The sequence below is a fragment of the Rhincodon typus genome, chromosome 8 (genome assembly GCF_021869965.1).
Source record: "Rhincodon typus isolate 14 chromosome 8, sRhiTyp1.1, whole genome shotgun sequence".
Lineage (NCBI taxonomy): Eukaryota > Metazoa > Chordata > Chondrichthyes > Orectolobiformes > Rhincodontidae > Rhincodon > Rhincodon typus.
In genome coordinates, this window is record NC_063339.1 from 76,221,295 (window position 1) to 76,237,843 (window position 16,549).

General features: G+C 39.9%; 1 protein-coding gene across 1 annotated transcript in view; it reads left to right on the plus strand.

The window, feature by feature from the left end:
• Nucleotides 1–9,608, plus strand: part of rad51 (RAD51 recombinase) — a 74,913-nt gene extending 65,305 nt beyond the window's left edge. The window contains exons 8-10 of the mRNA XM_020526676.2: nt 3,223–3,352; nt 4,818–4,939; nt 8,643–9,608. Of these exons, the coding sequence (XP_020382265.1) occupies nt 3,223–3,352; nt 4,818–4,939; nt 8,643–8,766 (376 nt within the window). The 3' untranslated portion in view covers nt 8,767–9,608. The remainder of the gene's footprint in view (nt 1–3,222; nt 3,353–4,817; nt 4,940–8,642) is intronic.
• The last annotated feature ends 6,941 nt before the right edge of the window (nt 9,609–16,549 follow it).

The window sequence follows — 16,549 nt, forward strand, 5'->3', positions numbered from 1 at the left end:
TGAGTAAAGTATCAACAGCTGAATAGCAAGTGAAGGGATGACCTATGATCCGATTAGTTAAGGCAGAGAGATAATTACAAAAAAATCAAAAATAAGATGGTGCTAGAGACAAGCCAAATGGCTGGAATGACATGATAGGTATAACCATCGCATGACGAGGATCTAACCAAAGTACCAATTAATCCAAAACTGTACAAACTAATTAAGGTAGAGAGATAATAACAAGTTATCAAGGTGATGGTGTCAAAGCAGAACAGTAAGATCAATTTTACACAGAACAGTATGGTGGGGTTAGATATAGCACAACATGAACCCAAGATCACGATTGAGGCCATGCTCATGGGAGTAGAACTTGGCTATCTTTATCTGTTCAGCGATTCTGCGTTGTAATTCAAAGGACACCTTGGAGGATGCTTACCCGAAGATCGGAAGCTGAACATCCATGATTGCTGAAGTGTTCCCTGATTGGCGACATGTCTTGCAGAGGTTGCAGTGGCAGGGTTGTGTGGTGTTCTCCTGAAGGTTGGGTAGTTTGCTGCGAACAATGTTCTGTTTGAGTTTAGGCAGCTGTATGAAGGCAAGACATGGAGGCGTAGGGATAGCCTTGGCGAGATGTTCGTTGTCCTTGACAAGTTGGATGCTGCAAAGACTTACCATGGACGACTCTTCAGAATCAGTCTCATTCTTGAACGCACACATCTCCATCAAGGATGGACATCTCAGTATTTCGCTCTACTGCAAGCCCACAGATTAACCTCACAATGCTTCAGTTCTCCAGCTTCCACCCTGAACATGTTAAAGAAGCCATCCCATACGGACAAGCCCTGTGCATACACAGGATCTACTCAGATGAGGAGGAATGTGTTGGACACCAGACGCTGGAAGACGCCCTCATAAGAACAGGATATGATGCTGAACTACTATGTCTGCCTCTTTGTAGGTTACATGGAACAATCCCTCTTCCGTACCTACACTGGCCCTAAACCCCACCTCTTCCTCCGTTACATTGATGACTGTATCGGCGCTGCCTCGTGCTCCCACGAGGAGCTCGAACAGTTCATCCACTTCACCAACACCTTCCACCCCAACCTTAAGTTCACCTGGACCATCACTAATACCTCTCTCTCCTTCCTGGACCCCTCTGTCTCCATCTCTGGCAACCACCTAGAAACCGATATCCATTTCAAGCCCACCGACTCCCACAGCTACCTAGAATGCACCTCCTCCCACCCACCTTCCTGCAAAAATGCCATCCCCTATTCCCAATTCCTTCGCCTCTGCCACATCTGCTCCGAGGATGAGGCATTCCACTCCTGTACATCTCAGATGTCCTCATTTTTCAATGACCGCAACTTCCCCCACTCAGTGGTCGAGAATGCCCTCGACCGTGTCTCCCACATTTCCCGCAACTCATCCCTCACATCCTGTCCCCGCAATAACAACCAAAACAGAATCCCTCTCGTCCTCACATACCACCCCACCAACTTCTGGATCCAACGCATCATCCTCCGACACTTCCGCCATCTGCAATCCGACCCCACCACCAAAGACATTTTTCCCTCCCCACCCTTATCTGCTTTCCGGAGGGGCCACTCTCTCCGTGACTCCCTTGTCCGCTCCACACTCCCCTCTAGCCCCACCACACCTGGCACTTTTCCCTGCAACCGCAGGAAGTGCTACACCTGCCCCTACACCTCCCCCCTCACCCCCATTCCAGGTCCCAAGAAGACTTTCCACATCAAGCAGATGTTCACCTGCACATCTGCTAATGTGGTATACTGCATCTGCTGTTCCCGTTGTGGCCTCCTCTACATCGGGGAAACCAAGCGGAGGCTTGGGGACTGCTTTGCAGAACACCTACGCTCGGTTCGCACTAAACAACTGCACCTTCCAGTTGCGAACCATTTCAGCTCTCCCTCCCATTCCTCAGACGACATGTCCATCCTGGGCCTCCTGCAGTGCCACAACGATGCTACCCGAAAGTTGCAGGAACAGCAACTCCTATTCCACTTGGGAACCCTGCAGCCCAATGGTATCAATGTGGATGTCGCAAGCTTCAAAATCTCCCCTCCCCTTACTGCATCCCAAAACCAGCCCAGCTCGTCCCTGTCCTTCCTCCCACCTATCCCCTCCTCCCACCTCAAGCCCCACCTCCATCTCCTACCTACTAACCTCATCCCGCCCCCTTGACCTGCCCGTCCTCCCTGGACTGACCTATCTCCTCCCTACCTCCCCACCTACACTCACCTTTACTGGCTCCATCCCCGCCTCTTTGACCTGTCTGTCTCCTCTCCCCTATCTTCTCCTCTATCCATCTTCTATCCGCCTCCCCCTCTCTCTCTATTTATTTCAGAACCCCCTTCCCCTCCTCCATTTCTGAAGAAGGGTCCAGGCCCGAAACGTCAGCCTTCCTGTTCCTCTGATGCTGCTTGGCCTGCTGTGTTCATCCAGCTCTACACCTTGTTATCCCATGATGCTGAACATGTCAGTTACCAAGTCTGACGTGCCACAGCAGAAAAACCGCAACAACCTCCTCAGAAAACAGACACGGGACACGACCGATAGAGTACCCTTCGTCGTCCAATAATTCCCTGGAACAGAGAAATTATGCCATGTTCTTCGCAGCCTTCAACAGGTCATTGAGGATGACGAACATCTCACTAAGGCCATCCCAATGCCTGCACTTCTCACCTTCAGCTGCCTAACCTCAAACAGACCATGGTTCTCAGCAAACTACTTAGCCTTCAGGACAACAGCAACCACAGCACTACACAATCCTGCCGCAGCAATCTCTGCAAGGTTTGACCATGATGGGCTGAGTGATTCTATGAAATTTTATATCAATACCTAGAAAGAAGGTGCTTATTGAGTTGCATGCTGAGACATCTGTTGCAGTAAATACAATGTTAAATGGTACAGATAAGGCAGATCCAAAAAAATGTCTTGCAGTGAATGAGAGGGATAGGATCAGGCAACAAAATCTCAAATTAATTCAATACCCAGCTTTCTTATTCAAGGGTTGATAAATTTAAAGACCAATTTTGTGACATGGTAGTGGAGGGATAAATCAGTGCAATCAACATGCAGTTGAATGAAAGAATGCTCAAATGAATTTTGTTGGAGACAAATAGCTTTTCCTCGAGTGCTTCTGTCCCCACACTGTTAAGAACTCTGCAATGGTTTGAATGCAATTTTTTTTAAAGTCACATTTCCAATTTGTAGGTATGCATTGTTAATTGTGGACAGTGCAACAGCCTTGTACAGGACAGACTACTCTGGGCGAGGTGAATTGTCAGCTAGGCAGATGCATCTTGCACGTTTTCTTCGAATGTTGCTGCGACTAGCAGATGAGGTAAGTCATCTACAATATGTATTGGCATTTTTGATATTAGTTCTGAATTCAGAATTCTATTTGTAGACCAAGGTTAGTAGGAATTAGGCCAGTCATTTTGTGAGAGGCATGATAGAGGAACTTTGTAAGAAATATCTGAAGTAAAGGTGGGGCAAGAAAAGTACAGAACAATATGGGAGTCACTTAACAAGCTTGCAAATAGTTTTTATTGTGATAACTTGTGGGGATTGGATATTCTCAATAAGTGGGATCCAAATACTGAAAAATTGAAAAATAATCCAGCATTCAAATGTTTACCGTCTGCTTTCTTGGTGTACCAGAATAGTTAGACAAACTTCCAGTAGTGTTATCTAGAACCATAAACATTTATAGCACAGCTGGGTTACTTGATCAATCTTGTATGCCAGGAGCTCTTTCCTAAATCAGTGCAACTAATCCTGCAGGCCTGTGGTCTAACTGTACCCTTGTGTATTCCAATGTTTTGCATACTTCTCCACTTCCATGTGATATAATATCTTCCTCACTATTCCCTGTGGCAAAGAATTACATGTTCCAACAGCTCGCTCTAAGATTATTTGTTCTTAACCTCTGTTTACTTTGATAGTTGATTTTCATCACTGACTTCCTGTCCAATGCATGTAATTTTTGCCTTTGTTAAATCATCCTTTTTTTTGTTGAAATAGAGGACTATTATTAGCGTGTACACAAGGAAGTTTGTTGGTAAATTGCAAAATGCTTGTTATGATTTGTATTAAAACAGCATATGTTGGAACTGCTCAGCAGATCAGGCAGTACCTGTGTTGAAAGAAACAAAGTTAATGTTTCAGCTCAATGTCCTTTCCGAACTGGTTATAGTATTTCAACCTAAAACACTAACTCTGTTTCTCTCTTAACAGGTGTTGCTGACCTGCTCAGAGTTTCTGGCGTTTCCTATTTTTATTTCAGATTTTTCACATCAACATTTTGCATTTGTATTCATTTTTTTATTTATTTTGTTTGTATATATTTGATCAAAAACCCTGTCACTTAATACCTTTGAACATATGCATTTGATCGTAGAGTTTTGCAAATACAGCTTTGTTACATGCTTTGAAGAGATTGGCACAACACCGAACAGTGTGTTTCCACTGAAAATTGAATAGGCCTGTTTTCCAGCACTTCAGGTGCATTCACGCAGTTGGTCAGTTATGCAATATGTTTGCAGTGTCTGAATCAATTGTCACTTTATTGGTTCTTACTAAGACAGATCTGTCTACAGGGTTTTGCAACTTTGTGCTATTAGCTTTGCTGGCAAAGCCCTTGTTTACTTTGGCTTTCTGAAATGTTAATTTCTCTATTGTGTGTAGAAAGTGAACTCAAAAGGAACATGGAAACTGAAGAAGAAAAAATGAGATTTATGTAACATGTAATGAAATTGGAGGAGTGTCTATCACATCCTAACATCTTGCACTTATTTTTCTTCTAGTTTGGGGTAGCTGTAGTAATAACTAACCAGGTTGTGGCACAGGTTGATGGGGCAGCAATGTTTGCTGCTGATCCAAAAAAGCCAATTGGTGGGAACATTATTGCTCATGCATCAACAACAAGGTAAGATGGAATCAACAGAAGGTAATCATACTTTACAAAAAAGTGTATTCTCTTTTGTGTATCCTGGGTAGATGGACAGACAAATGTGACTAATCAAAGCTGACTGACAGAATTTGGCTGTTTGCCTGTTTTAACTGTTGAAGCTTCACAAATTTATAGATAGTAGAGTTGAACCATCTGATTTCAAGTTTGCTTTATATGGTTTGCAACTGGAGTGCAATTTACAAAGCCCAAATGGTTTGAGACTGTTACCTTGAACTTTAAATTATTAGTTCCAATTATTTTAGAATAGTTTGACAATCTTTTCCAACTGTTTTCACTCCATAGTTGTAAGCTTAATTGTTTTACTGGCATATAGTTTAACGGATATCAGTCACACTTTGATACTGTATCAATTTGAACATTTTTCATGCTGGAGGCTGTCATTGAGTATATTCAAGGCCGAGAGAGATATTTTTTAACTACAGGGGAATTGAGTGTTATGGGAATAGGCAGGATAATGGAATTGTGGCTATGAGCAAATCAATCTTGTTGAATGGAGAAACAGTTTGAGGGACCATTTGGTCTTCTGTTCTTCTGTTCATACATGAGCCTTGATTCCACATATGGGTAGTTAATTCATCAAAAGGATAATGCATGTCAGTCATTTGATAATTGATGGATGTTAATTGGGCTGGGAACTTGAGTGATTCTTTTTTAAAAATGTTTTATCAAACTCCAGAACCTGCCTCCAGAGAACAGGGAATGCCAATAACTAAAAGCAAATTATATATCTTATTTTTTAATATAGTCAGAATTACAGATGTAGACCTGACAGATCATGCACAGGTTTACTTTGATTGATTTGACCTACATTGTTATGCCTGAATATGACTAGTCTAAGGAACACACCCAGATGACAAGTGTGGTATTGAACTCATGCAAATTTCCTGCATATGAATGTGAAGTACTTCATGACTAGTTGAAACAAAATTTTATTTACAGAAATAGGTGATCTACTATGATTTGTTGGCCTCCCTAATGTTATCTGCTATTCCTGTAACTAGTGAAGAAACAGCACATGAATCACACTGTTTGCAGTCTGCTGCTTTTATTGTTTTGAAATGCTTATTATCCACCTTTTTGAGAAACTTAGCATTTGATTGGTTGTACACGCCAATTTTTTAAACATGACTTGTGCTTCTTTCTCTCCTCCATACTTCTGGTTCAGATGCAATAGAAACAGACCATCCTTCATCAATGTTAAATGGTTTCTACATCAGATAAACAATTGGAATTGTGACAGATGCATTTCATCATATCACTTCTTTATTGCTTGTATGTACTTTGTTGCAGGAATTTGGCTGAAATGTATTTTATGGAAAGTCCTCTTGTATGTTTTAAAATAATTATTTTGGGAAATGCAATATAGTTACCACATTAGACTAATTTAATCTTTGCTCCAGCTATATTCATTGCCAATCTGAAAGTAATTACCAGTAAGTGTATCATGCAAAGATATCATTGAACTGTCATATTTTTGCTGGTGAAGTGAGACTCCCAATGAAAATTCAGCTGTGTTTAGAAAAGCAATGTGTGATGAACTATGAAGAAGAATCAGCTTATTGCTACTTCACAATACCTTGTAATTTGAACCTGCTGTGTGATACTGTTTTAAATGCCTTGTTTTCGTGAATAGAGTACTGTATTTGTTGTGGAATACAAATAAGGATCATATGACACCCAATTATAATCTGTTTATCAAGGCTATTCCTTTAAAATCTTCTTTCCCTTCTGTTTTCAAGTCCTTGAATTCACTGAGGCTTTCCTAAGTGCCATCTGTTACCCTTGATGTAACACCATTGCTGGTGACTCAAGTTTCTTGTTCATACCAATCAACCACCATCTCTTTCCCATTGACAATATCAATCCGATGGCACAGGATTGTTTTCATATATGTACCCATGATACCCAGTCCTGCTGTTCCATTCTTTTCCCTTGACTACATCCATGATGTCAGACTAATATCTAAATTATTTGATGAATCATAACTTCCTCCAACTGAGCGTCAGGGAATCAGAATAAATTGACTTTGTCATATGTAATGAAGTGTCTGCTGAAGGCCCAGTATTACACTGTAGAAAACATGAAATTTCAATATTGTTGCTTTGTTACTGGCGTCACTTTTATTTCCTGACTCCCATCAGATTAACCCAAACCATGTAAAACTTTGGATGTCAGTTGAAATTTTGAACTGAGCTTCAAGTCCTATATCCACTTAATTACAAATTTCCAACTCTGCAATAAATGTTTCTTTCCACTCATCAAAACCCATCCACCAATCACATGCTTAGCCATACTCTCTGGACACACTCTCCTTTTTTAATACCTCCCTGCTGGCTCTTACCCTCCTACTCTTTGAAACTCCAGAAGTTCTTAAAGGCTGTTGTCTGGAATATAGCCTGCATGATTCAGCTCAACCTTAGACTGTCCCTCGGCCTACATTGCTTCCCATTCTGTCAAGCAACAATTCAAGTTCCTCTCCATCAAATATTTTGAGGTTTTCCCCACCCTATTTGTACAACTTCCTTTAGTTTTATAACTCCAAGCTTACCTGTTGATCCTCTAACTTTGCCCTTTTTCTAGAAAACAAAACAGAAATTGCTGGAAAAGCTCAGCAGATCTGGCAGCATCTGTGAAGGAAAAAACAGAGTTAACGTTTTGGGTACGGTGACCCTTCCTCAGAACCCTCACCGGACCCGAAACGTTAACTCTGTTTTTTCCTTCACAGATGCTGCCAGAACTGCTGAGCTTTTCCAACAATTTCTGTTTTGTTTCCTGATTTACAGCATCCGCAGTTCTTTCATTTTTTATTTTGCCCTTTTTCTAGTCTCCTTTGCCACACTATTGGTGAAAAGGTCATCAGTTGCCTTGGACTGTACTCTGAAAGGTATCTTCTGAAACTCCTTCAGCTTATCTATCCTTCCATCTTTTAAGCCAGGCTTTTGATTAACCTTTGGTGTCCATTACCTATGCATTCCTAATATTTTTCTGCTCCACCATCAAACTCCTCCCCCCCAACCCTTGAGCCTCTTCTATACTAACGGCAGTGTACTTGGTTTTTTTATTTAATTCTCTTAAGATACTGTAACCTGACAACATTAGGAGAATTCCGTTTGACTGCTCCGCCATCCAATTTGAGAACTTCTACTATTGTTCTTTTCAACCAGATTCTTCTTCCCTTACGTACTTAACCATTTACTTTCTCTCTGGAATAAGCTTTTTAGCGTTCATCAATAATTCAATAATGATTGAATGCTGAAGTGTTGACTGATCAGCCTGCCATGGATGTTGAATCTCTCCTCAAGCAACATCCAGTTGTGAATTTCCAGTAGAGATTTCTTGTTGGTGATGAGCAGCAGTTTTGGCTGATCATCTCCCCAAATCTACAGTGAGGCCAGTTATAGCTGTTTCTCTGAGAGCAAATGCAACATCTGTCAGGAACTGAACAATTATGGCTCGGCTGCTGACAGAGTTAACTAATTGAGCCGTGAGGAAAAGCTTTTAAGCTGCTTTCCTGAAGTACTAGGAACTAAGTGTTCTTTTTAGTTGAGAATAAAGGATGGCAATAAGGCATTTCCAATTTACTTAAGTAACAAAAATTTAGTTATGACATCTGACTGATAATTGCACATTACCTATCTTACCTTCCTTTCTTTTTCAGGTTGTATCTGAGGAAAGGACGAGGTGAAACCCGGATCTGTAAAATTTATGACTCACCCTGCTTACCGGAGGCAGAGGCTATGTTTGCGATCAATTCTGATGGGGTTGGGGATGCTAAAGACTAAATGTGATTGGCCCTTCCAAGTCCTATGCTGGAAGCAACTAACTGCAAACAAATGTCTTCAGGACAAGCAGTAATGTTGTATATAGGCTCCGCATTATCCTGATTGTCATAAGCAATTTGAACTTGGACAGTTTCCACCTTCAGAGAATAAAGCCATACTTAATTGCTATCTGATTTTTTTTCGGACAGATCTAAAATTAAAATTGAGGCCATAGGGAGGATGATTTATTATGACCCCATGTTCATAATGTTTTGCTGAGATAAAAGTGGGCAAAGAACACAACGTTGAACCGAGATTCATTACGTGTTTGAGTTAAATTATTTCCAGATTCACATGCTGCAGTTCCAGTGACAGCAATTTGAAACTATGCTGTCTGGATTACCTCTGTTGAGGTCATTGTAACAAACTGGAAACTGCTGAACACAAGTTGGCACTAGATGTCTGGCCACTTTTGAGTTCCTAGTCTTTTCAGGTGGAAAGTACCTTTTTGGAGGTGAACCATATAACAACTGTAGCAAATGGCTCACGTGCCAAACTGATAGAGCATTGCTGAACCTATCTATGCTATAAAAGGTTTGTTAGAAAGTATATTCCTTTTTTGGTTTGTGTCTTTGGTTTGTTTTAAGTTACAAGGTCTGTAGAGGGTATAGAAATGCGTACACCTGGTGGATAAATGTTTTAAACTGAATGACAGTTCGGCAGAAGAATTTATAATGCTTTTGTTTCTTTGTGCATCCTAGACATGGTGCCTGTTTTGCTTTTCTAAGCAAGGCTAATAAAAAGTCATTCTTGGTAATGATGGAAAACTTAAATTTAATAAAAATAAACTATTTTGACAATTATTTTAGTTAAATCTCTGCGGTTTTTTTTAATAAAGATTGTTAATGGTGAGTGTGAGCTAAATCAACATTTATATAGCAGATGTACCCTTCATATATGTTTCGTGTAGAGGAGAGGTCTTGTTTGGCGATTGGCATGCTCAGTTGGACAGCCAGCAATGCTGACATAGAACTTGAAGCCTGAAAGCAGGTTCATTTGACCTATGCTATGGTTATGTTTGCCATGACTGTCCTCCTAGCTATCCCCATTTAACATTAGCAGCCCATATCTCTATTCCTTTCTCCCTTATGTTCATATCTGGCTTCTCATTAAATGTATTTATGCATTTAACCTGAGCACCATAGTCAAATACCAATGATGGAGTGCTGTGTTGTTGGACTCTTGGGAAGATATTAAACCAAGGCCTTCTCTGCCCCCTCAACTACATATAATAGATATCGTGGGTCCATTCTGAAGTGCTCATGAATATAGAAATAGGATGATTGAGCAAATGTACACATGGCTGGAAAATTTGCTGGAGCAGACTTTAGACTTTGGGGCATTATAACTGGTTCTGAAGCAGATAGGACCTGTGCAAAGAGGACAATTTCTGTCTTGGCAGTGCTGGGACTAATATCCTGGTGGGGAGTGCTGTTGCGGAGGGTATAAGCCATATTGTCAGGGGATTAGGAATCAAAGAAGGAAGAAAATTTTAAATGAATGAGCAAAGGAGAAACGTATCTGAGAATCAATCAAGAACAATTTACTGGAGTGTTAAAAAGGCAGAATTAAAACCACTGTTTGAAAGCACAGTATTGTCAACGAGCTAGGTGAATTGACGCCACTAGTGCAAGTAAAAAGGTATTTAATTGACATTAGAGATGATCAAGTCTGGGAAGTGAATATTAAATGTATTTGATATTTAAGATATAAAGGGAAAATGTAGTGTGTGAATGCTATCGATGAAGGACAGGATCAGTATATTAATGAGAGAACAGGATGCAGAGTTTGAGTGGAAATAAAAATACAAGGTACTGCAAGGACCTTAAATCAGTCAGGGGCCAAGGGATCTATTACATATCTTTGAGAGGACAAAGTAGGCTTTGTTTTAATGTCTTCCTGAGAGTCCAATAACACACTAAAGTTTGGAAAGAACTCATGGTTGCATTGTGATCATTCAAAATTATGTCAATTCTGCAATGGTGTTTGCAGTTTGGAAACTTGCAAATGTAATTCCATCATTTAAGAAAGGAGGGCAACTGCCAACCGGTTAGCCTGATGTTATGTCGAAAATAGTTGTTTGAGTAGGCAGAATCAAAACAGACTTATGAAGGGGGAATTATGTTCTTTGTTATTAGTAGAGTCCGTATTAGGGAACCAGTGTAAATGGCATGTTTGGATTTACAAAAGGCTTTTTGATAAAATTGCACGTGAGGTTAGTATGCAAAGTTAAAACGCATTGGATTGGAATAATATATTATCATGGACTGAATACTGGTTAGCACGCATAGAGTAGGAATAATGGCATGACTAATGGACCTGTACTTGGACGTTAGCTGTTCATAATCTGTATCAATTATGAGGCCAATTACATGATATCCAAGTCTGCAGATCGTACAAAACCTGTTGGGAATGTGGTGAGTTGTGAAGAGGATGCAAAAGGCTTCAAGGGCATTTAGCCAGGCTAAACAAAATCATGATAGGTGGAATATGGATAAATGTGAGGTTAGCCCCTTTGGAAGGAGGAACAAAGACGCAGAATATTTCTTAAATGGTGAGTGATTGAAAAGTTTTGATGTCAAAATGGTGTTCTTGTTTGTCAGTCACTATAGCAAGCAATTGGGAAGTTGAACAGAATATTAGGCTTTATCTCAAGAGGATTTGAGTACCAGAGCAAAGAAATCTTGCTTCAGTATTAAAGAACACTGGTGAGACCTCACCTGGAATATTGTGTGTTCTAGTCCCATTGCCTAAACTTGTCAAAGAGTGAATACAGTGGAGGTTCACAAGTCTGATTCCTAGGATGGTGGGACTGTCCTGATTGATTGATTGTCACATGTACCAAAATACAGTGAAAAGCTTTGTTCATGAGCAGTACAGGCAGATCACAGCAAGAACAGGATGTACAGATAAAAAAGACTTAGAGGCATACAGGTTACATTACTCGAGGCTAGAGTCCATTCAACAGTCTGATAACGGTTGAAAAGAAGTTGTTCCTGAACCTGCTCGTATCTGTGTTCAGGCTTCTGTCTGACCAGAGGTTGTAGGAGGTCATTACTGAGGTGCGATGGGTCTTTGATGTTGGCGGCCTTTCTGAGGCAGTGAGCCGTATAAATAGAGTCCATGGATGGAAGGTTGGCCTCCGTGATGACGTGGACTGTGCACGCCACCTTCTCTAGTTTCTTATCAGAACAGTTGCTATACCAAACTGATAGGCATCTGGACAGTATGCTTTCAATGGTCCTGTGAGGAGAGATTGAGGATACTGTGCCTGTATTCTCTGGAGTTTAGAAGAATGAGAGATTATCTCATAGAAACTTAGAAATTCTTAAAAGGGATACTCAGTAGATGCTGTAAGGATGTCACCCCTCATTGTGGAGTCTAGGGACAGTTTTAGAATAAAAGACAAGCTATTAGGAGTGCGATGAGGAGCATCTTTGGAATCCTCTACCCCAGAGGGCTGTGAAAATTCAGTCATTAAATAATTTCAAGGCAGAGATTTGATAAATTACTTAAGACATCAAGGATTATGGGGATAGCGTGAGAATATGGCATTGAGGTAGGCGATCAGCTATGGTCTAGAATGGCAGAATTGGATCAAATGCCTACAAGGCTGCTCCTGACTTTGTGTTCCTGAGTATGGGAATTTTTTTTCCCCCCCCCCCAGTGATTGCCCAGTATTTTATTCTTCAGTCAACATCAGTGCAGGATATCTGATCATTCACATTGCTTTATGTGGGAGTTTTCTGTGCATAAATTAGCCATCACATTTCTTCTTTTGCCTCTAGCTGTCCTCAAGTGGCTATGGTCCAGAAAGCTATATCACAATCTCAAAGTTGTAACAGCACAGAAGGCGATCAGTTCTGTGCTGCCACTCAGTTTATTATACTGGTTGGACCGAAGGGTCTGCTCCTGTGCTGTATGACTTTGTGACTAAGCCATTCTCCTGCCTTTTCCTCATTCCCTGAACATTATTTCTCTCTAAATAATCATCTAATGTCCTCTTGATTTCCTTAATTGAACCTGTTCCACTACATGTGGTGCATTCCAGACTTTAAGTATCTGTGTGATAAGGTTTCTTTTCTCCCATCACATTTACTTTTTTTGGAAGTTACCTTATATCTGCCATTTTGTTCTCAATCATTTTATTAGCAGGAACAGCTTCTCCTTATTTACTCTGTCCAACCCCCTCATGATTTTGGAAACTTATCAAATCTCTTCTTAGCCTTCTCATCTCCAAAGGTTCCAATTTCTCCAATCTATCTGAACTGAAATTTCACCCCTAGGCATTCTGTTTTATAAAGAAAAGAAACCCAGACATTTAGCCTTTCTAAACAAGAATAACTTGTCATTCTGGAATTAGCCTTTTTAAACCTTCTCCCGTCTTTTCCATTGTTCAACAACTTTGGATAATATCGAATCCAGAGTTGTGCATAATACTCCAAGTATGGCTTAATCTCACTTTAATATAGGTTTAACATCTTTAAGTCTATATCTCCAGAAATGAACTGCTGATACTTTAATTTTTGTGTAGCCTCATTTTGCCACTTGCATTGAATTCTTTACCCCTGCCATATCGGAACTCCTCTCCCTCATCTGAACTGTTTTATCCATACAATAACTTCAGTTTAGTAACACGGTTTACCTAACTCGAGTTCCTATAGACAACATATAAAAAGAAATACACGGCATTAAGCATATTTATATCATAATTGTAGATTTATTTTGCTAAATTCACTCATACTTAACGATAATTTCAAAACCAGACAAGGTACTGCTATTATTTTTTTAAAAACTCTTGTGCCTCAATGTAAGCTCTTTTATATTATTTGTGGAAAGGCTGCTGAACTTTGTTTAATGATTTATAACTGACTTTCTGGTTGGGCACAATCTGTGAAGTTTGTGGCTGTTAGATCTAAAATGTTCTGAGTTGCAATTTCCAGTGGCTAAACAAAGTTTTGAGCTAAATGTTTAGCTTAATTAAGAAAATAGTTGTGAATTATCTATTGTTAAATTATAGATATTAATTTAGGTTGCTGTGCCCTACTAGGTTTAAGGCAAAGTTGAAGGCTAAGTTGAAGGGTCTAGGCCCAAAACGTCAGCCTTGCTGCTCCTCTGATGCTGCTTGGCCTGCTGTGTTCATTCAGCTCTACACCTTGTTATCTCAGATTCTCCAGCATCTGCAGTTCCTACTGTCTCTAAGTTTAAGGCAGTAAGATTTAAGGTTTATGTTGAACTTGTATGATAAATAGCACCTGTGCTTTCCAAAACAAAATCTGGCCAAACTATTTACTTTCAACTCTTTAAATGTAACAATACTCAGATTGGTTATTATATTTTCCATTTGCTGTTTCTTATATTTGAATTTTAAAATGTTCTTCATTTTTATGATGGAACATTTTTTGTTTGCAAATATTTACTGAATTGTCTTGCATTATGTCTATGTATTGCTGGATTTCTTTGTTCAGTTGATGCATGTCATTATTCTCCTAGTTAACCATCAATTTTTTTATTGCAAAAACTTATTTGTGCATTTTTATCAATATAGGCATTCCATGGAAGTTGAGTGCAATCCTTTGCTGTTGAGCACTTCAGTTTCACCAGCCACTTGCAGTTCTTCCAGGCAGGCTATTGTTAAGATGCCAGCTGATATTACCAGACAGAAACCTGGCTTGATGCATCATATTTTGATTTAAATAAAATGATCTCTTGCTAAAACACAAACACACACGATTTTGCTTTTGCAATAAGACAAGGTTATTTTGAAAGAAACGAAGATAAACTGGAATAAACCAACCCATCTATTTAATACAAATCTAAACCTTCTCCTGCATTTAATCCCAAAGCATTCCTTTATAAATTGAAAAGGGAGCACCTTTTGTGTGGTATCCAAAACACACACAATTTGCAATACCCAAAATGTGACTTGTACAATACTAACGAGTTCCTGTATCCATCTCCCTAGGTAGGTTTAAGTCACTTGTGACTTCAGTGTTTAGACTGGAACTGCAGATAGTTTCTTCCTCAAGCTGATATGCATCTACTTAAATGTACTAAGCTTTAAGTAATCTCTTCAAGATTTTTTCCCAACACTTCTGTCCTGGAACTAACATTAGCTGTTCTCTTTAGGGTAACCTAGGTCACTATATGTACTTCCCTTCTTAGGAACACTGACCTACACAGCTATCGTATTCCAGGGACTTCATGGAACTGTCTCACACTCGAAGTAAAAACTGAAAAAAGACCACAGCCCTTTAATAACAACTTCCTTGGTTAAGATTTTGGTATCTGCTATAAATATCTTTGTGACCTGGTGTCAAATTCTGTTGTATAATACTCCAATGTAAAGTCTTGAAATGTTTTGCGCTAAATGCTGTATAAATATGGGTCGACACTTGTACTAATTTAAATAGGTTTTTCATAAATGAAGTGGTCTCAGAGTGTAAGGTGTTGAGAATTTGATGGAAAGAATTGTCTTCAGTAACTTGTTACTGGCATAGTCTCCGTGGGCTATTTCTAAACTGTATGACTAACTTATAAATGCTTGCTAGTTTCAGAATATCATTTCAATGTGTCTTCTCAAATATGTTATGAGATGAGGGTGGCATGGTGGCTCAGTGGTTAGCACTACTGCCTCACAGCGGTAGGGACCCGGGTTCGATTCCATCCTCGGGTGACTGTCTGTGTGGAGTTTGCACGTTCTCCCGTGTCTGTATAGGTTTCCTCCCACAGTCCAAAGATGTGCAGGCTAGGTGGATTGGCCATGCCCGTAGTGTTCAGAGATGTGTAGATTAGGTGGGTTATAGGGGGATGGGTCTGGGTGGGATCCTCTGAGGATCGGTGTGGATTTGTTGGGCGGAAGGGCCTGTTTCCACACTGTAGGCATTCTGTGAAAATAGAGGTGGAAAGAAAGACTGGATCTATGATTTTAGGGAAATTAAAGATAAGGGAAGTATTTAAAGAGGGACTCGGAGTCATACAGCACAGAAACATACCTTTTGGTCCAACCAGCCCATGCTAACTATCTTCCCAAACTAAACTAGTCCCACCTGCCTGTGCTTGATTCCTACCCCTCCAAACTAAAATACCTTGTCAGACTTGGTGTATGTACTTCTGATTTACTTATTTAAATGTTGAATATCTAAGATAATTGAGAATTGACAAATTCCTTTGATCACTGCACATGGAATAATTCATTCTGAACTTACTGGTAGGCCGTTGGAATATTTATAAATGCTTTCTGTATCTAAAGAACACTACTATACCTGAGGATGGAAGATTACTGAAGGAATTAAATGCTATCCAAGCAAGAGTCAGCGATCTAGTTTATTGATAGCAATCCACCACCATAAAATTAACTTCCAGTGCACAGTGGCTGCAATATTTATAATCTTCAAGATGCATTTCAGCAACTTGTCAAGGGCCCTTTAATAGCATCTTTCAAACCTCTGACCTCTATCACTGAGAAGGAAAAGGGCAGCAGATGCATGAGAACACCATCACTTTCAAGTTCTCATCCTCAGTTGGAACTTTGTCACTAAATTAAAATCCTGGAACTCTCTAATAGCCATGAGTGGCAGTGCATAAAATGTTCACCAGTTCAATTTCAAGAATAAAATGGGTGATTTATGAGGATAGGTCAAAACTACATTCATTGGGGTTAAGAAGAATTAGAGATGATCTTATTGAAAAATGTAAGTTTAAACAGGAGCTTCAGAAGATAGAAGCTGACAAGATATTTTTT